The 23,663-nt window shown below is 34.4% G+C and overlaps 1 protein-coding gene across 1 annotated transcript in view; it reads right to left on the bottom strand.

Annotated features, from left to right (window-relative positions):
* LOC141301378 (transcriptional enhancer factor TEF-1-like) overlaps nucleotides 1-23,378 on the bottom strand; it is a 62,470-nt gene extending 39,092 nt beyond the window's left edge. Inside the window, exons 1-3 of the mRNA XM_073831618.1 lie at nucleotides 23,245-23,378; nucleotides 22,826-22,927; nucleotides 5,803-6,057 (exon numbers count right to left, since the gene is read on the bottom strand). Of these exons, the coding sequence (XP_073687719.1) occupies nucleotides 5,803-6,004 (202 nt within the window). The 5' untranslated portion in view covers nucleotides 6,005-6,057; nucleotides 22,826-22,927; nucleotides 23,245-23,378. The remainder of the gene's footprint in view (nucleotides 1-5,802; nucleotides 6,058-22,825; nucleotides 22,928-23,244) is intronic.
* Between the last annotated feature and the right edge of the window lie 285 nt (nucleotides 23,379-23,663).

Raw genomic sequence — 23,663 nt, 5'->3', positions numbered from 1 at the left:
TAATTATGAATAATTAAATAACAATAAATAAATAATACAACAACAAAACCAAATAAATACATTTTATTCTAACCCTACTGGATATTATATAATTAATTAAGAATAAATAGAAAAATAAATAAATTATAAATACAACATAAATAAATAAATAATAAATACAACATGAATAAATTCTAAATCTACTGGACACTTTATAATTAATTATGAATGAATAAATTAATAAATTCTAAACCTAATGGGCATTATATAATTAATTACAAATAATTTAATACAACAATAAATAAATACTTTCTAAAACTACTGGACATTATATAATTAATTATGAATAATTCTATGAATGAATGAATAAATAAATAAATGAATACAACAAAAATAATTAAATAAATTAATTTTATTCTAAAACTACTGGACAATATATAATTAATTATGAATGAATAAATGATAAATAAATAAATAAATACATTCTAAAACTACTGGACATTTTATAATTAATTGTTAATTAAACAAAACAAATAAATAAAATAAATTCTAAACCTACTGGGCATTATATAATAATTACAAATAATTAAACACAACAATAAATAAATAACTAAAAACATTCTAGAACTACTGGACATTACATTAATTATGAATACGTCTATAAATAAATAAAATTTTATTCTGATACTGGATATCATATAATTAATTGTGAATAAAAAAAAAAAAATGTAAAACAATAAATTCTAAAACTACTGGACATTATACAATTAATTATGAATGAATGAATGAATGAATGAATGAATGAATAAATAAATAAATAAAAAACAAAAAAAAAATCATTTTATTCTAAAACTACTTGAAATGTTATAATTTATTATGAATGAATGAATGAATGAATGAATGAATTCTAAACCTACTGGACATTATATAATTATGAATATTTATATATAAATAAATACAACTAAAATAATTAATCAATTCATTCATTAATTTTATTCTTAAACTACTGGACATTACATAATTATGAATGAATAAATGATAAATAAATAAAAAAATACATTCTAAATCTACTGGACATTATATAAGTAATTAATTAATTAATTATAAATAAATAAATAAATAAATAAATTAATTAATTAATTAATTTAAAACTACTAGACATTATATAATTAACTACGAATGAAGAAATTAATAAATGAAAAAATATATATGCATATAACATGGACATTATATAATGAATTAATAATGAATAAATTATTATTAATTAATTATTATATAAATATTATTTCAAAACTTTACTTTACTAACCTTAATTTATTCATAAGAATTGCTAGTTTGTCTACATAAAAAGAGAGGCAAAAGGCTAAAAATATAATCAATGTATTCAATGTATCAGATTTTTATATTGATTTAAATTAACATGCATGTCCATTGCTTGTCTTTCATCTTTGAAAATAAAGGGAAAAAAAAGTTAAGGAAAGAGTGGAGGTTTGTTTTGTGTATTTGGATCGCCTTATCACATACTTCTGCCGATGGCAAAGACTCAACAGCATACTAGTTAGCCAGAACAGAATGACGATAACTCCCATAACCGCTAGTTTCCCCTGCGGAACGTGATATAGCCCAAACTGGCACTAGAGTCTCAGAGCGGGTCTGTTATCCTATTGTTAAAGACACAGCTATTTCCAAATCCTCCGAGGCACACATTATGTTCACAAAGCCCATCGCTGCCTGAGCACACCAGTCTATTCATTATTTTACACTCACAATTTGCCATTACGAAATGCAGAAAGACACGGTGCTGTAAGGTAAAATTAGGAATGATCCAGGCTCTGTTTGCATGAATAGAGCAGCACACAAAATGTCCTTTAAATTAAATTAAATAAAAGGTACTTTGCACTTCAACCAACCCAACAAGCACAAAAACGGCACTGCAATGCCCATCAAAGAGCAGCAACTGAATAGCATTCATTTTAGGCTTTGTAATTATTTACAAACATACGATAAACATCTTAAAGTTATAAGTCTAAAACATACAATCGAGGTTTTTTTGCAAAGAGATACAATTCACAACATCTGTTCATGACATTTGCCACTTTTACAGCAAGTTTCTCATGACAATAACAGATCAATTACTTTCCAGCAATGACTGTATGATTTTGAGATCCATCTTTTCACACTGAGGACAACTGAGGGACTCATATGCAACTATTACAGAAGGTTCAAACACTCACTGATGCTCCAGAAGGAAACACAATGCATTATGAGCCGGGAAGTGAAAGCCATGGTACAATTTAACTTATTTTGTCTTCTGGGAAACATGTAAGCATCTTCTGTCGCTTCTGTAGAGCAGTACTAAATGAAAAAAATATGATATTTAGGCCAAAAAAAAGGTACAGATCACTTTTCAAAAGTTTTCACCCCCAGGCTCTTAATGCATAATTTCTCCTTCTGAAGCATCAGTGAGTGTTTGAACCTTCTGTAATAACTGCATAGGAGTCCCTCAGTTGTCCTCAGTGTGAAAAGATGGATTAATTTAAACATTAAAACAGAGTCTAGAAAAATTTAAATGGAAAATACGGAATTTGGAAAAAAATTTAAATGGAATTTGGAAAAAATAAAACGTGTTTCACTAAATACTAAAATATATTTGATCACACAGTGGCCAAGTATGTTAGTTGGGCTTGAAAAATATACAATACATTTCTTAAGTGCAAGGTGGATATGGTTGTCGGAATATAAAACACTTGAGAAATATTAATTTGCTAAGATTATGTTAAGTCTTCACAGTATATCCCTTCAGAAGTGAAACCAGTGTGATTAGATCTTTCTTTCACCGAACCCAGCGGGGGACTGTCAAATCTACTTATGGCATGCTTTCTCTGCCTAAAATAAGTACTAGCAAAGCAGAGCCAAGTGGTTTATGATATCAGAGTCGACAGAGAGGGCAAAAAGAGAGGTATCACGCAACAAACAGCCAAAATGTACACAAAAAAGATGTCTGTAAGAGAAAAAACAAGTGTTTTGTTCACCTGTAAAAACCACATGGCAGCTGCCACAGTGTTTCGAACCATCTATAGCAAAAACTTGAACTCTGGCTTGAGTCCAGTTTTCGTGCCTCTGTGAGGCTAAGAGCACCCTCAGGTAAACAGTGAGATAAGCCGAGCCACGACACGAGGAAAAAAAAAACGCATATTGTTTTGAAATGAAAGGCGGTTGCTATAGGGATGGCTGCTAATTAACCACACGGCGCTGACAGACCTGGAGAGCGGCAGGACTGGGGACCGAGATCTTGACTTGTATGGATCTGTGATGGGTGCGCTCAGATAAATTAAACCTCAAACAGTTGCTATGGACGATGAAATAACGAAGGTGACGGCAAGCACGAGGCTAAGGAATGTTACACGGACGGCGGCGTAGGAGGTGACAGGTTTGCCTCAGCGACCCTAGAAACCCCCCACGAACACAAGCCAATTTATTTAGAAGGAAATGTCTGAAGGAAAAAACCACTGTGGTCATGGGAACAAACAGGTGTCTTGTTGGGGAAGAAATGCCCTTTTTAGCATTCATTTCATTTTATGAAGATTTTTTAATAAGGTTCAATTTGTTAAAACACTAACAAAGAGCAACTATTTATTAATCTAATCTAAATTTCATGTTCATTTATAATAAAATGTAAGTATGTAGAAATTTACATTAACCTGCAGTTGAGGTCAAATCTGCAAAATGTTAATTATTTTACCAAAATAAATGCATGTTATTTGTTTAGTGCTGACCTGAATAAGATGTTTCACATAAAAGATGTTTACATATAGTCCACAAGAGAAAATAGTTGAATTGATTACAATTACCTGGCTCAAAAGTTTACATTCCCTTAATTCTTAATAATGTGTTGTTACCTGATTGATCCACAGCTGTTTTTATTTTATTTTTTTTTTGTAAGAGCTCCTCCTTTTTCCTGAACAGTTAAACTGCCTGCTGTACTTCAGCAAAAATCCTTCAGGTCCCACAATTTTTTTGGTTTTTCAATATTTATGTATTTGAACCCTTTCCAACAATGACTGTATGATTTCGAGATCCATCTTTTCACACTGAGGACAACTGAGGGACTCATATGCAACTATTACAAAAGGTTCAAACACTCACTGATGCTCCAGAAGGAAACACAATGCATTAAGAGCTGGGGGGTGAAAACTTTTGAATAAAATTGAGATGTGTACATTTTTCTTACTTTGCCTAAATTTCATATTTTCTCATTTAGTACTGGCCTTCAGAGTCTACAGCAGATACTCACATGTTTCCTAGAAGGCAAAATAAATTAACTTAGCCTGCATCTTCAAATTCAAAAAGTTTTCAGCCCCGGCTCTTAATTCATGTTTTTTTAATTCATCCTAATTTTCTGGAAAATAAAAAAGTGATTTATACAAACTTAAAAATATGGTAATAAATGCTGTGAAGATGTTTTTAAATTTTAGTTTAATGCATTAAGTGATGTTAACAAATTTAAGCTTATTTTGAACCTTATCATAAAGATTTCAAAGGAAACAGTAGAACATGGTGCTTGCAATACCATCGATTCCCAGGGAATGCATTACTTAAAGGCATAGTTCTCCCAAAAATGAAAATTCTGTCATCAACTAGTCACCCTCATTTCGTTCCAATCCCGTAAGACCTTAGTTTATCTTCAGAACACAAATTAAGATATTTTTAATAAAACCTGAGAACTCAGTGGTTCAACCTTAATTTTATGAAGCTATAAGAATACTTTTTGTGCTCAAAGTAAACATATACATAAAATAACGACTTTATTCAACAATTTCTTCTCTTCCGTGTCAGTCTTTGACGTACGTTCACATGTCGAAGACTGACACGAGTTTGGAACAACATGAGTAATTAATGACATAATTTCATTTTTTGGGTGAACTATTCCTGTAAATACCTTAAAAGCAATATGATTTGCTTTGGATGAAAGTGTGTGTCAATTGCACAAACCTTTTAAAAGCACAGGAAATTAGAAAAAGGCAAGAAAATTGCAAAAGGAAATGGCAAGTTGGATTCGAACCTGCATCCCCAGGCAGGCGGCAAACCATGAAAAAAATACTTTCGAAAAACCAGCGCTTTTATGATTTATAAGCTTGTCCGCTTTTTCCATCATGCATTCGGATTTAACAACTGTTTGGTTTCAAAGTTGTTCCTAATAAAGACAGCTGGATACAAGTTTGAGCAGAGTGAGGAGGCTTCATTGTGGACAAGGCCAAGAGCATGTTCAATATCCTAAGAGAAAAGAAAAGCAGTATTCCCGCTTTCCATGACATCACCCCAGCCGGGAGTTTGAGGGAGGCGTGGAGGGGAGGGGGGAAGCTTCGGGGAATGAGGTGGGGGTATTGGGAGCGCAGCTGGTGTCAGCCGCACGACCATCTGCTCCTAACTAATGGTTCACGCTGACTTTACAACAGAACCCAGGACAGCCAGCCTGCTCCGTCGCCTGGCCCGCTGGAGTCCCGTTTTTCCAGTTTCAGAGGCCCGACGGACCTCATCGTCTCACCCAGAGGACAAACAACTAACAACTTCCCTGAGAACTTTCTGATGAGCCTGTTCCCCGCCAACCTCAACAAACACGATTACGAGGAGTCAAAACAAGCTGCAACGGCAGTCATAATGTTGCATAGCTAGTCAAAATACGGAGGTCTATTTATAAAACCTCTATATCTAATGTCAAAGTTGGGTTAATCCATACTTTGAAAAGGTGGTTTGGTTTATGTGAACTCTGACCGAGTTCTAACCAAGCAATCAAACCAATTGTTGCAGTTTTTTTTGACTCACCATACATTTTCCCCTCATCGGACAGGATGATTTTCCGTCGTCCGCAGGGTGGGTAGATGGCTAGGGCCTCCTGGAAGCTCTGCTCGATGTCAGGGCTCCATACGCCCTCTGCGTCGTTGTCCATGGGCTTATCGGCCGAGTCGCTCATCCTCTCGATATCCTCCCCGGCACTTTCGCTGCCGCTCCAGCTGCTGGGATCCATGGCAACAGCTGGGATCTCGGAGCCCGAGCCTGGAGAACTCTAGGCGGACTGACCTGGAAAGAGCAACCAACAAAAAAAAAAACAAGCAAATTTATTGGTCTTGTCCAACTTTCTGCAAAGAGCTGACTTAAGTCTTTGACAACACAACAATTCAAGCAGGGGTGAACATGATTAAAAAAACTTAAATTATAGGATTATCATATTCATTTATTGTGATTTTTCTAATGGTACTCCAAGCTACTTCAAAGAATACCATAGTGTTACCATAATTCTACCATTATGCAGTCCAAAATCATAGTAACTAAGTATATTATTTATAACAATTTAGGTTACTTTGGAGAAAAGCATAAATGGGTAACAATGAAACAACAAATAATGTAGCCAGGTATTACAGTGAACTAAAACTAAATTAAAATGTTATGTTATATGGAATACAATAAATGTAAACTGAAATAAAAATAAAATATAAAAAAAATCAGCCATTTGCCAAATAAACAGTTCTCATTTTCATAACTAAAACTAAAACTAGGGAAGCACCTAAATGAAAACTCTGGGCCGAAATTTAAATAAAATAAAATAAACTCAAGCTTACTGAAGACAAGTAAACAGTCAGCGATTAAATAATAATAATAATAAACTAACTACAAGTAATAGGACAAAACAAAAATAATAACTACAGTAGAACAAATAAATTAGAAATGCAACATACATTATATGAAGTAATCAAATGTATAAAAACACTGCATATTCTTCACTGTGTAAATTAAATATATATTTCCTCTTATTAAAGTTACAAAATCGATTTAGTCCAGAGCAAAGAGAGGTTTTCTCCCTTTTGCTGTTTGATTAACAGAATGACAGACAGCAGGAATATCAGACTGCTGTCACTTTAAGAGCTGCCCACATCCAATATACTGTTACATGTGTGTTTTCTTTCTCAGCTGTTTGCTTTCACTTAAGACCTCAATTACTATGTTTACGAGGATACTTGCTAAGACGGGCATTGTGACACATACAAGTGTGTATATTTAACCATTTAAGGCCTACAAATTAACAAACATTACTGTTTAATACTCCAGCTCTATGAGTTCTCTTTCACTGCTTTAACGCCTTATAATCACTTGTTTTTAAACCGAAATGCATAAAAAGCATGCAAACGACACGTTTTCATGACCACGTAGCACAACGACGTCACATGAGTGCAAATATAATGATGACTCATCCTGCACTTCTAATGTTTTTAACCAATCAGATGCTCACTAGAATAAAAATGCCCCGCCCCTTAATACCAATTTACTGGCAAACCACAGCTTAAAGGCCGATTGGCTACTTCAAACTTCTTGGAAATACATCTATGCAGGGAACAAAACTGGGCCTGTTAAACAATGCCAATGCATCTTCAAAAAAGCCTGTTTACAACTTCACACAGTCAATCTATTTGCGGTTTGGAAATGAAAAATAATAATGAACGCTGAGCACATTAAACACAATTAAAACATTCTCCCATCACCCATAAAAAAAACATCAAACCAAAAGCTCAAGATCAACACATGATTGAAAGCCCATGAAGGAAATGGGAAAACACATAAGCCACGCTAATTTAGGAGTGGCACTTAGGCTAAACCAAAACAGCTGCTGTCTTAGAAGGGAACACTTACAAGCTGGCAATGATGTCAGACCAGCTTTTAAATTGGTGGTAGAAGATTGCTGAATGACAAATGTTGATCCTGTAGCTTAAGAGAGAAAGAGTGATTAACCCAAATCACTCCTACGAGTCACTGCGTATAGCATTAGCGCTACACAGTTTTACGTTAAAGGAAAACGGCTTGCGCAACGAAAATGCGGCTAATCGCAATCTCATTATAACCATTACGCTACAAATCAAGGAAAGACTGCGACGATCTGGCAGAAAATCACATCCGATCGCAGCCAAATGCTTAAGGAAACAGCCAAGAGCGCTACGACATCAAACGCGTGTGCGTGTATGACTTTGAGGTAAACCGTGAAGTGTTAAAACCGTACAAATCTCATCTGAATGGTCGCACAGACTGATTACTAACTACAAAACTTGCGTTTTCAAGTCACATCAGGCCTAGCAGCTACGCTTACTGGGGAAATGCCCAGTCAAAACAGTGCTGCCTATTGTAGAACTGCTAGCATGTGTTTCCTGTCAAATTTGAGCGGGCTACACTTCACAATGTGTTAAAAGTGTTGGAAACTTGTTAAAGAAGTACACTTCAGATACTTCTAAACAGAGTATTATATATTAAATGCAATTAGAGTGTTTTTTTTTTAATAATTAAGTAGGGATTGTGGGATATTTAAATGTAATTTCATGATTTCTTCTATTGTATTTGAAATGTGGTTCAATTTTATTACTGAATAAGTTAAAATTATAAACAAGTGCTTAAGATGTGCTTTAGTACAATGCCTTGCAAAAGTATTCATACCCCTTCATTTTTTTTCACATTTTGTTTTGTTGCAGCATTATGTTGAACTGCTTTAAATTAGTTTATCCCCAGATCAATTTACACTCCATACACCATAATAATGACAAAGCAAAAACCAGATTTGCAAATTTTACAAATTTATTAAAAATAAAACACTGAAATAAGTACATTGCATAGGTATTCATACCCTTAACTCAGTACATAGTTGAAGCACCTTTACAGCCTCAAGTCTTTTTGGGTATGATGTGACAAGCTTTGCACATCTGCATTTGGCAATTATCTGCCATTCTTTGTCTCACCTTTTCACCTCTCAAGCTCTGTCAGCTTGGATGGGGGATGGCATACATTTTCTAGAGTCCTAGTTGCTTCAATGCAGCAGATTTTTTTCTGAATAGATTTTTCCCTAGATCATTGCCTTAACGTAAGTCTGTCACTGAGCTCTACAGGCAGTTATCTCGACCTCAGAACTTGGTTTTTGCTCTGATATGCATTTTCAGCTGTTAGACTTTTTCTGAGAGGTGTGTGCCTTTCTAAATCATACTCATTCAAATGAATTTGCCATAGGTTAACTCCACGCGAAGTGTAGTAACATCTAGAAGCAATATGAATGCTCCTGAGCTAAATTTCGAGTATCCCAGGGTATGAATACTTATGCAACAGGATCTTTTCTCTTTTATTTTTAATAAATTTGCACAAATGTTAAAAACTTATTTTTTGCTTTGTCATTATGGAGTAAGGAGTGTAGATTGATGTGGGGAAAAAAGTAAGTAAGTTTAACATAAGACATAGTGAACACATAAAAATAAGGATTTATAATGTACTTTACATTGTAGTACTTTACTTTTTATTTAAATAACATCATATATTACCTGCAAGTACAGTTTTTTGTATACTTTTAAAAGTGCACATTTAATACACTTTTTGTCTCCAAAGCTGTTTATAAAAATAATATAGTCTTTTGTAAGTCTCATTTGGAGTAGCTAAATGTGTGTGAAAGAGTGTGTGACTGCATCTCACTAACACTTTGCAGTTGTGAATGTTTTTTTTCTTTAGTGTACTAAATGCTGACGTTGCCCGAAAAACCTCACTTGTACTGCTGAGAGAGAGTGATAAAATTTGTGCATGCTGCAAACTGCTAAATGCTTGGGCTCTTAAACATCATCTTTTTGACTTGGAGATGAACTCGACTGTAATCACTTCCAGCACAGTCATGTGTGCACTTTTGGCTTTGCCCACAATTACACTGCAATCTGTAGTTTTCCACTTCTGGCACATCACGGAAACACTTACCGAATACAGTACTTGTACATTGAGTGCAGTATATCTGAGTTTGCACTTTGTTTTTGTTGAGTCCTAAGCGTCTACCTCAAGCAAAGGTTTTCTTTCATGCAAATGCTCCTGATCTTGTGCATTACCAGCAGACCAGAGCAGAAGTACATGCTATAATTACTTGTATGGTAATATCTCAGATTTCTGAGAGATTCTACATGAGTTTTGAATTAGCATCAACAAAAGCAGGCTGGTGGTTTGGACTGTGGAAGATTAAAGAGAGCCTGAGTGTGATGGTTTAATCGGGGAGAGAGAGCAAGGCGGCTCTCGACACACCACACATCCTCCCTGTAATTTACAAGACTTCACACTTCAAAAGAGAAACTCAGTAAGAAAGAAGCTGTATGAAACGCAAAAGAAAGAAGCTAGACATAAATAACCTAGCTGTCTAACAGGGATGGCTTACTAATCGATTAGCTGTCCAACAACCAACTAATTGATTAGTCAGGTTGACTAGTTTCTCATGATTTTTCCTTTGTTTTTAGTATTGATATTTTTAGCAGTTAAAGCCTGTTCACACAAAGGACAATAACTACAATGATAACTATAAAGCTTTAATAATTCTTTTAATTTTACGGGGAACAGTTGACCCAGATCTGAAAACAGATAATTCATGATACGTGCTCCGAAGATCCAAATTTAATCAAATGACTGGCAAACTTGCACCAAAATCTCAATCTGAATCAAATGAATTGTGATCTTGCTCCAAGGTTCCGATCTAAGCTCCGAAGTCCTGATCTGAATAATAATTCACAAACATCATTTCAGATCTGGACTCGTAGCGTGGATCGCAAATCATTCAGTTTGTGTGAAATTCCGATCTAAATAAAATTATTCACACTATGCGCTCTGAAGTCCCGAACTGAATCGAATGATTTATAAAGTGCGAAGATCCAATCTTTAGTCCCGATCTAAAATCAAACGATTTACGAAACGCGATTTGAAGTCCCGATCTAAATCAAATGATTTGCGATACGCACTCTGAAGTCCCGATCTAAAATCAAATGATTTACGAAATGCGATTTGAAGTCCCAATCTAAATCAAATAATTTGTGATGTACAATCGCAAATATCCAATCTAAATCAAATGATTCATGATACGTGATTTAAGGTCCCAGTCTGAATCAAATGGTCACGATAACCAAATTTCCAATCAAAATCAAATAATTTGTGAACCCGCTCCGAAGTCCCGATCTAAATCAAATGATTTGTGATACAGGATTTGAAGTCCAGATCTAAATGAAAAGATTCACGAAACGCGATTTGAAATTCCAATCTAAATCAAATAATTTGCGATATACAATTTGAAGTCTCAATCTAAATCAAATGATTCATGAAACGCGACTTGAAATCCCGATCTAAATCAAATGGTCACGATACCCAAATTTCCAATCGAAGTCAAATGATTCGCAAAGTCCCGATCTAAATCAAATGATTTGTGATACATGATTTGAAATCCCGATCTAAGTCAAATGATTTGCGAAACAGGATTTGAAGTCCCGATCTAAATCAAATGATTTGTGATACATGATTTGAAATCCCGATCTAAGTCAAATGATTTGCGATACATGTTTTGAAGCCACAATCTAAATCAAATGATTTGTGAAACACGACTTGAAGTCCAAATCTAAATCAAATGATCACGATACGCTAATATCCAATCTAAATCAAATGATTCACGAAACGCGATTTGAAATTCCAATCTAAATCAAATAATTTGCGATATACAATTTGAAGTCTCAATCTAAATCAAATGATTCACGAAACGCGATTTGAAATTCCAATCTAAATCAAATATTTTGCGATATACAATTTGAAGTCTCAATCTAAATCAAATGATTCATGAAACGCGACTTGAAGTCCAAATCTGAATCAAATGATCACGATACATGATTTGAAATCCCGATCTAAATCAAATGGTCACGATACCCAAATTTCCAATCGAAGTCAAATGATTCGCAAAGTCCCGATCTAAATCAAATGATTTGTGATACATGATTTGAAATCCCGATCTAAGTCAAATGATTTGCGATATACAATTTGAAGTCTCAATCTAAATCAAATGATTTGTGATACATGATTTGAAATCCCGATCTAAGTCAAATGATTCGCGAAACATGATTTGAAGTCTCAATCTAAATCAAATGATTTGTGAAACACAACTTGAAGTCCAAATCTGAATCAAATGATTTGTGATACATGATTTGAAATCCCGATCTAAGTCAAATGATTCGCGAAACATGATTTGAAGTCTCAATCTAAATCAAATGATTTGTGAAACACAACTTGAAGTCCAAATCTGAATCAAATGATCACGATACGCAAATATCCAATCTAAATCAAATGATTCACGATACATGATTTAAAGTCCCAGTCTGAATCAAATGGTCACGATACCCAAATTTCCAATCTAAGTCAAATGATTCGCAAACCCGCTCCGTAGTTCCGATCTAAATCAAATGATTTGCTATACATGATTTGAAGTCCCGATCTTAATCAAATGATTTACAATATTATCCAATTGGAACACATCGAAAGGTATAATTAATTTAACTGCGTAAAAGGAATGCGCTTAATGAAAAAAATAAACACTTTCATAGATACATTTCTTTTAATAATTCAAGCACTTTTCAAGTACCTGTTCAGGAATACTGCCATTTTCAAGGATTTTCTAGGCCTTACATTTCAAAAAGTGGAAGTACGAAACAAAACATCAGTCATGAATTAGCAGTACAAAACAAGGATGTGTAAAGAAAAATGTTTTGAGCGAGATGCTATGCTAAAAGTGCTACTACCCCCAGACCCGGTGATCGGCTGAATGGATTCGAAAACAGCAATACTCAACTGCAAAACTCAACTCTAGAGGACAGTGGCATGTTCCTTTAAAAGGGACAGTTCACTCACAAATAACTGTCATCATTCAGTGGGGACCAAAATTGAAACATTTTTCAAAATATCTTCTTTTGTGTCTTTTCTTGCTCAACATGAGGTTGAGTAAATGATGACACAGTGAACCATCCCTTCAAACTAAACACGTTTTGCATCACAAGACATTTGCACAAGCCGTCAGCTTTGGACGGCAGGACAAATCTCTGTGTTTCGTTATGTGTGCACATGTAACGTCCCATAATTCCCGGCTGTGAGGCGGGCAGCGGGTCCACCCGGGCGCTTCTGCTGTAGCAGAGTGCCAGTCAAAGCCAAGATGTTGTGACTGCTGCAATATGGCAGTGCTCGATGCTGGAGAGCGCAGTGCTTGTGCCGGGGCCTCAGTGGCAGATGGAAGGCCGAGATTAGTCATGCAACAATGTACTGTGGTCACACTTACAATACACTTCACCCTCCAGGCAGCCTCAGCCGGCCAAACGAAAGGCATGGGTGCGATCCCGCACAAACCGGGAGGCACACATCCACCCCGGGCAGCTGTCTCGCTCCCTCTGGTCTACTCTCTCTGCCAACGGATGAGGGTATCTCACGGTATATGTGTGTGTACGCTTGTGTGTGTCCATGTCCACGGGCGAGAACACCACTAAAGCGCCAGCTTGTTGTAATTAAATGTAATGATATGTATATGAGTACAGACAGTATTTGCGTGGGGTCTCATCTGTGTTGTAATGCTAGCGAACGCTCCTACATGTGTCTAAATCACAAAATCTGGTTTATTCGATTCCAAACCATCACGCTGAGCTCTTTAAAGTGTTCACGGGAGCCTCTCGCTCTCACTTCATTACCAAATGAAGCTGTAATCGAACCGTCCGGCTCTCGTCTGCACATTAGCGGCTCCCTATTGATGAAGTTGGCAGCCGGGTCGACAGAAAACCGCTACATTTCCGCCTGCCTCTGCTTTGCGGCTTCAGTTAGTTTAAATGCATTACAGAAACAGTTTACTGGGAATTACAGTTGTACCTTGTGTTAGATGTTTGTAATTGCCCTGTGATTTGTTAAAGGTATGTAACAACTGGACTGCTTTTTTGTTTTTTTAATTACACTGCATTTATAGAGTAGAATAAAATTTTTGAATTAAATCATTTTTTTAGAATTAAATACATTTTTTTTAATTAAAACAATTTCTATTTTATTAAAATATGTTTGCATAGCAGTTATGAGAACTATTTATAATATATTACAAAATGTATTTGTAAAATAATTTTCTGTAGAGGTGCTTTGGAATTATATTTTTTATGAAAGAACAAAATAATTTAATTACTTGCCATTTATATATTTTTTATATTATTAATTTTATTTTTATTTTATTAAAATGTATTTGCCTATCAGCCATGATAAATATTTATAAGATATAACAAAACTTTTCTGTAAAGGTGGTTTGGAATTATTATAAGAAAAAACACAGAATGTGCTAGAAAATGTACAATTAAACAAAAAAATTACTATAAAATAAATATTTTCTAAATAATATTTTTGGCTTTAATGCAAAGATAAAGCTGAAAAATAATAAATGTTTTAGAAAAAATATGAAATATTGTATATAATATGTTTACCAATTATAAATAATCCAATATACATAAAAAAGTTGCCTTCATATTATCAAAAGATCATCACATTTGGGGATCCCTGGCATAGAAAAATGTTTTCTGTGTTGAAAAACAGACAAATGTACATGAAAAAATAAATAAATAAAAATAAAATATTTTCCACATAATATCTGAATATTTTTGGCTTTAATGCAATGATGAAGAAATGGTAAAAAAAAAAAAATAATAATAATAATAATAATAATAATAATTGATTTTCAAAAAATGAAATATTGTACATAATATCGTGTTTACCAATTATAAATAACCCAGTATACATAAAAATATATAATATATTTCTGAATGCATTGAAAAATGTACAATTAAACAAACAAAAAAAAAAATCTTAATACAAAATAATAATTTTCCACATACTATTTTAATATTTCTGGCTTTAATGCAACTATGAAGCTTAAAAAAATACTAGGAAAAATAATAATTGATTTGAATCCAGTATACATAAAAAAATGATTCTGTGTTGGAAAATAGAAAAATGTCATTTAAACGAAAAAATCTTAATATAAAATAAATATTTTCCACATGATATTGTAATATTTTTGGCTTCAATGTAACAGTGAAGCTAAATAATAATGATAAAAATAATAATAGATTTTTTAAAAATAAACTATTGCACATAATATCATGTTTGCCAGTTATAAATATGCATAAAAACATATAGCTGCCTTCATATATTTAAAGGATCATTACATTTGAGGATCCTTGGTACTGAAAAGTTGAAAAACTCCTAATATATACACATGTAGCATAGGCACGACAAAATATTTCTTAGTTATGTCAATGAATATCCATCCCAGCAACTTGAAGAGACAATAGTGAACAAAAAAATCTGATTTCAGTGAAAAACACTTGTAACACCACTACATGCTCCATTCAATTAATCGAAAGGAATGGTTGCATTAACCCTCGTAAGCCCATTCCACTCCCATAACATGAGCTCCATAGGACATAACAGAGAAGGCTTATTAAGTTATTAAGCGAAGACATAATGAACGAAGGGTTTTCATATATCCAGTGTCTGTAAGTGATCGCAAAGAGCCTTCCTCCAGTGCATTTCTAGCGGTGACACGAGATGCACGCACAATGCTATTAGTCTCTATATTACTCTGTCATCAGCCAGGAAATTCAATTAAGGATGACCTAAAAATCCCTTCTTTCAGTCTTTCTCTGAGAGAGAGGCTTTTGCATTTCAATGGCATGTGTTGTATAGCGGCCAGCACATCTTGTACTGTGATTGTCAGTGTAGTATTTGCTTAGTTGAAACCGTGTCCTTTTATTTCTGCCGAGGAACCACGCCAGAGAATCCTTCCTCAAGCATTATCTGAGGAAGATGTCTTGAAGATGCAAGAAATGTGAAGGGTTCTTAAGAAAAGGCCCGTGGGTCCTATTCAGAAAGATATGCAAAGAAGCATCTTTAATCAGAAAAAAATTCAACCTTGTAATATATGTTCAGCGCCTCCATCTCTATAACCTGGCATGTGCTTCAGATTAATTATTCGTCATGCTGACGACTAAAGCGGGGTCTTACAAAACACACAAGTCTTTGAGAAAGCATCCTTGAGATGATATTTTACCAATCTACAGATGTACTATCCATGGCTTTATTCAACTGAACAGAAACCGCACAGCTTGGCTCGCTCGCTGCCCGGGTTATGACTTTATTCAATGCAATTTTGGAGGTCATACAAACCTGCTAATATCCAAGTGAAAATATGTCTGTGAATTGCACCGCATGGACTCCTAAGGGGCGGCGGGCATGTAAGCACCGTTGTTATTGCTTTCCCCGCGGCTATGTAATCCTCTCAACCGAGTGCTAATGACCCAGAAGTGACGGCTGGACTTCTGGAAAGTTATTGTCGAGTGGGCAGAGAAAGCTGGCTTGACCAAACAATAATGCTAGGAAGGTTTTGCACTCACTTTCATTTAAATTTAATGACATGGAATCAGATGTAGTGGGTATAAAAGAAATAAATCTTATTCACACGAGTAAGACGTGTTCAAGGATTAACATCTTGTCTTTGTTCTGGAACAATATTTCTATCCTAACCTGCCCTTAAAATCAATGAGTGGTTAAAAACAATGACCGATTTCTGGCTGATACAGAAAAGCTGATTATTATTTTCAGGCCGATATTAAACTTCTATATCAGTAGATTTTGGTAATATATATATATATATATATATTTTTTTTTTTTGTCTGAAAAAATAAATAAATAAATAAATAATTAAGTAAATAAATGGCTAAATCATTTTTTTTTTAATTAAGTGTTAAATTTAAAGCCAATATTACAATTCTATACTATTTTTGTAATTAATAAATAAGTAAATTAACAAATAATAATTTCTGATGTTACAATAACATAAGTTATAATTTAATAGTTATAATTTACAAATTATTGTTCAATAAGTGAACAATAATTTAAATACAAAAATAGGGGATATTAGCATGCACAATAACCTGTATCAATATCTCTCTCTCTATATTATATATATATATATATATATATATATATATATATATATATATATATATATATATAGTAAATTACAAATAAATAAAATAACATTTTTGAGATAACTGGCCGATATTATTTAGATAATTTCATATTACTTTGTCTAAATAAAAATTATATTTTTAAAATGTATTTTAATATTTTTTTAATTTGTTTAATTTAATTTAATATCGATAACCGATAAACAGACAATAATAAAACTGTACATTATTGTGCCTAAAATACATTTAAAATGGTAAAATCAATTCATTTAAATGCTACAAGTAAATGTGAGCATCACAAATTTATAATGTACAGTATGAAAACACATTTTATTTTGACATTAAACTAAATTAAACTAAAGATTATAATTAACAGTGATATTTAATTATTAGTGTTGTCAAAAAAATGAAAAAAATATATAAAAAAAAAAAAAGCATAAAAATATTAAAATAAAGGAAATTACCTTGAACAACAATTATCCAATATCAACATTGTAAAAAAAAATCTTTAATTTTTTTAAATTATTATTATTTTAATATTGGCCAATAACCGATAAATTGTCAGTATTAAAATTGTATATTATTGTGTCTAAATAAATTTAAAAATAAAACACTAAAATCAATTCTATTGCTACAATAAACAAGCATCACAACATTATAATGTACAGTATGAAAACAGCATGATATTTATTTGATTTATTTGATTAGTGCTGTCAAAAAATAACTAAGTATAAACATATAAAAATAGAGAAAATTAAACAATACATATCCAATATCGTCAGTGTAAAAAATTCATTTATTTTTTTAATATCGGCCGATAACCGATAAGTGGCCGATATTAAACATCTTATTGTGTCTAAATAAGTTTAAAATAGAAATTTCAATTTCAAATGCTAAAATAAAGAGACATCACAACATTATAACGTACAGTATGAAATCAGCATGATATATTTGAGATTAGCTAAAGATAATATCTAACATTTAATATATTAGATCACAGCAAAGGCAATTTAAAAGAAAAATAAAAGAATAATAAATCCCTAAAAATCTCTTGGATATTTTGTGCATCCCTAATTAAAACAAACCTAATTAACATTCACGAGAAAAACTGACTTTCACATTGACCCTTCACATTCCTAAAATCTAATTGGTTGCTATAGAGTCGCTGATTCAAGACCACGTCCAACTCAAATGACCAAATCCAGTCACTACAGTGCCAGAGGCTACGTACAAAGTCCACTTCCTTGAAGACAATCCAGGAGCGGAGCGGCTTCCTCCCCGGTATTGTGGGGCACACATGTTCTGTGATCACTCCACAGGCTCCATTCTTCTAAAGCAGGCTATTTTTCGCTGAGTCAGACCCCGCTATTATCCGATGTCTTCCTGGGGTGCCACTCTCCCCACGCCGTCCTACAATGCCTCCTCCAGGAAATGGAAGAGACGACGTGTTCAAATAAGTGTGAGCTCCCGAGAAGCATGAGCAGTGTTTGCTCATAACCTTTCCTGACCGTCCAGCAGGGGACAAATACATTTACTCCAAAGGGTGCCGTGAACCGCACTCGCTTCCTGATTTGCCACAGATACGGTTTCGCGCAGAGAACACAGACGGAAGAAAGTCTTTTCAAAACTCTCAGTACATCTGATTGAATTGTATCAAAACAGAATTGCTCACCCTTTCTGGGCATCTCCTGAAATCCATCTAGGACACAGCGGTGTCTTTTTTTAATCTACTGTCCCAACAGGAAAAAGAAAGCTTTGTCTTTTGTTCATTTTGCTCTGGAGCGTGTCTTTTTTTAACTTTACTATCATCAGATAGGAACTAACTGTACTCGGAAATGCTATTTAAACAGCTGCATAAATATTAAGCTGGATGAAATCAAGGAAAGACAAACTGTTGGACCACCTCTGATTAATGCTGTACGGGAGGTGAATAACGCTCTGTTTAACTGGAACTCTGAGGTTTGCGTTTGTGTCAGGAACTGACTCATTTAGTGACTGATTTCACTCTGACTCTCCCTAAGCTGTTGTTCTGGCGTTTCCACTGAGCTGAGGGAACATTAAGGGAAAAACAGATTTTATGATAATAAAATAACCTACTCAAAGAAAAGCCCTTCTGTTCTTCTCAGAACCTTTCCACTGTTCTTTACTTTGCTTTTCCTTCTCTTTTTCTTTTACTCTCCTCATCAGAATCTATCAATTTATCTTATTTTGCTTTAAATTACTCAAGTTTCTATTTATTCGTATACCTGTGTAGTATATGTTCAGAAATGTCTTTTACTCTGATTCATACTAACTGTCTGTGTGTCTTTTTTGTTAACTCCCTCCAAAACTTTTCCATATGCTAAATCCAGCATTTACAAGCGAGTTAAAAGGCCGTCCAATGATCAGCCCGGGAGCAGACGTGCTGACGTCAGTGGCAGAGTTCCAGTAAGGGTCTCTTCTCTGTCTGTCCTTGGTCTCGTGGAGCGGTGGGCTGTGTGGAGAGAGCGCTCCTTTTGTGACAACAGAGTTTACCTCAGGGCACGGCGTGGGCCTCCCGCTGCCCCGGGCCACAGAGGACACCCTATTGTTCCTATGTTCCCTGAACAAAGCCGGCCACCCGTGCCCCTGCTACACACAGTCCCACTGAGCCATTGTTCCGCTGACAAACTCTCAACCCAAATTTCATTACATATGAATTTTCCTTTGTCGCCCCTTCAGGCCCCCCTCTCGCGTTTTGCTCCGACAAATCTTTTCGCCTTTCGTATTCCACCCCCTCCCCAAACCAGTTATCATACAAGACTTGCGATTATGCATGCCAAAAGAAAAGGATGAAACACCAATGAACACATGTAACTCACAAGACAAATGTAAAATTTGTCCAATCTAAATTTAGCACCCAAAGCTTTAAAAGTCCACAATTAGTTCATATGATATATTATATGTGATCCTGGACCACAAAAACAGTCATAAGTAGCACGGGTATATTGTAGCAATAGCCAAAAATACACTGTATGGGTCAAAATGATCAATTTTTCTTTAATGCCAAAAATCATTAAGTAAAGATCATGTTCCTTAAAGATATTTAGTAAATTTCCTACCGTCAAAACTTAATTTTTGATTAGTAATATGCATTGCTTAGAACTTTATTTAGACAACTTTCTCAATATTTAGCTTTTTTTTACACCCTCAGATTCTAGATTGTCAAATAGTTGTATCTCATACATCAATAGAAAGCTTATTTATTCAACTTTCAGTGCATAAATCTCAATTTCAAAAAATCGATTATGACTGGTTTTGTGGTCCAGGGTCACATATTTAACAGCGTTATTAAATGATAATTGTTAAATATTAAAATAGATTAAACGAGCTTAAACATTATATATCAAACCATACAATATATATCTATATTTTTTTAGGAGCAATAAAAGTTTTTCTCTCTATTTCATGATGTCAATCAAGTATCAGTTTGCCTATCTATATTTCTATTTATACACTACCGGTCAAAAGTTTTTGAACAGTAAGATTTTATGTTTTTTAAAGAAGTCTCACCAAACCTGCATTTACAGCAAAAACAGTACAATTTTGGAATATTTTTACTATTTCAAACAACTGCTTTCTACTTGAATATATTTTTACATTTATTTATTTATGTGATTTCAAAGCTGAATTTTCATAAGCACCTGTTGCTTAAATACGTGGCATTTCTTTGCCTCATATATTTGAACTTATTTCTAAAAACTCAGCAATACTCAGCAAAACTAGAAATTATTTTTAACCTTTTAATAACAAAAATACAAAGGATCTTACTATGTTAAGGACAAACGTCTGACAGAAAGTCTGAATATTAGATTTTTTTATGAAAACCAACAAGATGGGAGGGAATATTTGTCCCATTTTGCATTTCGCTCATATAAATTTCTAGTAATTGCATTAGACAAAATCAAAAAGTGTAGCAAAAAGCAAAGGCAGATTAATTACAAGTGCCTAACTATTGTACTTTGGCTATGTAAACACTGTCTCTCCCTCCCTAAACTGACTCAATCACCCTTTTTGCATAAAAAGACATGTAAAAGAAAGGCCAAAATACAACATAATGGTGTTGATAAGCTAAATTACCAGATAACATCGAGGCACATACAAGCCATATGGTGCCTCCGCCACTATCGCCTGTTGCTGGCATAACAATGGAGTTGGCTAGACGGTGAGTGGCAGCAACAGTCAAACAAATGGCCGTTCCTCTGAATTAGCCCAGCGCCAGAATGAATACACACAGTTTAGCATCTTTCAGCCTACAGGTGCGCTTAAGTGGCAAACCAGATGTCAGCATGGGAGCGGGACTGTTTGTGGAGTAATTCAGCCGCTCCACGAGCCCCTGCTTCAATAACAGCAGGAACAATGAAGGGCCCCTTCCCCCATTTTCCCACAATCCCGTGCTCTTAGAGGAAGCCTTGTCTACTGGCACTTTTTTTTATTTTCTCAACTGACAAAGTTTCAATTCTTGAAAACCGACGGAAAACAGACAAATTAACTAACTGCATTAATTGCTTCTCTCCCTCTAAAGGAGGTTATATTTCAATGTTATACATAAAGTTCCTTTTTAAAGGCCGTGAATTAGGTCCAAAGACGTTCAGATCACATATAAGTTTATAAAATTACTTTTTAGATCATTTCGAGACACTTATTAGGTTTAGATTTTTTTTTTTAAATGAATGAAAACAATCACAGATACTGTGTTTTATCAGCAAAATGCATTGTTTTGGATCGTAACAACATGCGTTTGAGTTTTAAAGGGTCTATCTACTCTGTTTACATAAGTTAAATAGACTGGCAAGTCAAAACAGCAACACAATAGTGAAGGCAGTCGATCTCATCTGAGACAACAAACCACTGTCAGATGGCAGTGGGAGAGGGGGAACCAGCAAACATCAAAAAAGAAACGCATAAAAAACCTAAAAAGTACAATACTGCAGTATATAACATGTACTTTCCTTTTAAAACCCAAACTAAACTATAATAAGCACATAAAGTGTAATCTCATTTAGTAAATATTTCACAATGGTGAAAACTACAAATTGACGCACTAAATTAAGCCCTAAAAGTCTATTCAGGTAGTTTAATCTTCAAAAGTTTTCTATATTACATGTTTGTTTTTTTAAATGGCAAATACATACACTACCAGTCAAAAGTTTTTGAACAGTAAGATTTTTTACAGAAGTCTCTTCTGCTCACCAGGCCTGCATTTATTTGATCTAAAGTACAGCAAAAACAGTCAAATTTTGAAATGTTTTTACTATTTAAAATAGCTTTTTTTCTATTTGAAGTTATTTTAAAATGTTATTTATTTCAGTGATTTCAAAGCTGAATTTTGAGCATCATTACTCATTCAGTGTTCATGATCCTTCAGAAATCATTCTAATATTCTGATTTGCTGCTCAAGAAACATTTATTATTTGATTACAGGAATAAATAACATTTTAAAATAGATTCGAATAGAACGCAGTTCTTTTAAATAGTAAAACTATTTCACAATCTTACTGTTCAAAAACTTTTGACTGGTAGCGTACTTTAAAACTGAAGAAAAACATACAGTCCTACTAAAGACTTGCAAAACAGCAATAAACGCATATTCACTCTCTTTTAGCAGTTAAACATGACAAATGACACAGAATGTGTCCCAAAATTTGACAAATCATTCCCCAAAGTGCTGTCTAGGTAGGCAGCACACTAGGTTTTGAGACTCTAGGCACTAATTTTAGTCTGAGGGCTTTCAAACGTCCAGATTAATTATTAACAGGGGCTGGACCATGGACTTTCTCCCTAATCCTTTATTTATGTACACAAAACTGGCGTTTTTCAGGAAAGCAAACGGGAGCGGGGTGTTAGCCCGACCAAACAAGCGACTAAACATCCGCAAGTCACTGAGGTCACGTTAAAAACCAGAAATCAATGACACTGATTCAGTCATGCCAGAAACATGAATCACAGCGTGAGGTTTACTATTAAAGTAAATATGAACTTACTGTTACAACGGGATCGTGGTAAACTAGCTGGCACGGATCGAAGGAAAAAGTGTTTTCTGAACCTCCACAAGTGATGAAAATCTCTGCGGATGTTTGCACAATCTACAAAAAAAAAAAAAAACATGAATAATTTTATTTAACTGCCTCTTTTGGCACAGTGTATTTGGGGTTTTGTCTTTCGCTTTTCATCGTGTCATTTTTAAAAAACTGGAAATAAAACTACAACCTTCTCTCAGTATTTATCTATTAACCCATAATACGTCAACAGTACACACTAAAGTATTAGCAGACCTAGCAGTAAAAATAAAACAAACCATTTTACACCACAAAATCAAATTGAAAGACAACCTAAATCTATAGTCTATAACTTCGCATCGCTTCTGACAACTTGGTAACGTTAGTATAAAGCGCAAACGTACCTCTCAGTCTTTTAAACGTGTCTGATGCTGAGCAATCGGATCGAGCGCACGCTCTGGTTTATTTCCAGCTGATCACTTTTTTTTTCTTCTTGTCGGAGCGCGACTATTCCGCGTATCTAACAACGATGCGAAGTATGCGCGGAATGAGGGCAAGAATGAAATGAACGCGAAGAACTGAGTTTGCGTTGGGGGCGGGGCCGGAGTGACGTCGCCCGCAGAACTCCTAGGTGGTGGGAGGGGCCCCCGCTGCGCTGAGTGTGCGAGTGTGTGACTGACTGAAGTGCTGAGGATTTTTGATTCATCAGTGAGTCGAATCTTTTGAATCACTTCACTAAAGAGATTCTTTCTTTAAAGTCACAATATGTAAAAACTAGAACAGTGTTACATATTTTGCTGACTCGTTTACTTACATTATCTCA

This window comes from Garra rufa, chromosome 25 (genome assembly GCF_049309525.1).
Source record: "Garra rufa chromosome 25, GarRuf1.0, whole genome shotgun sequence".
In the NCBI taxonomy this organism is placed as follows: Eukaryota; Metazoa; Chordata; class Actinopteri; order Cypriniformes; family Cyprinidae; genus Garra; species Garra rufa.
This window is presented reverse-complemented; position numbering and strand designations above follow the sequence as displayed.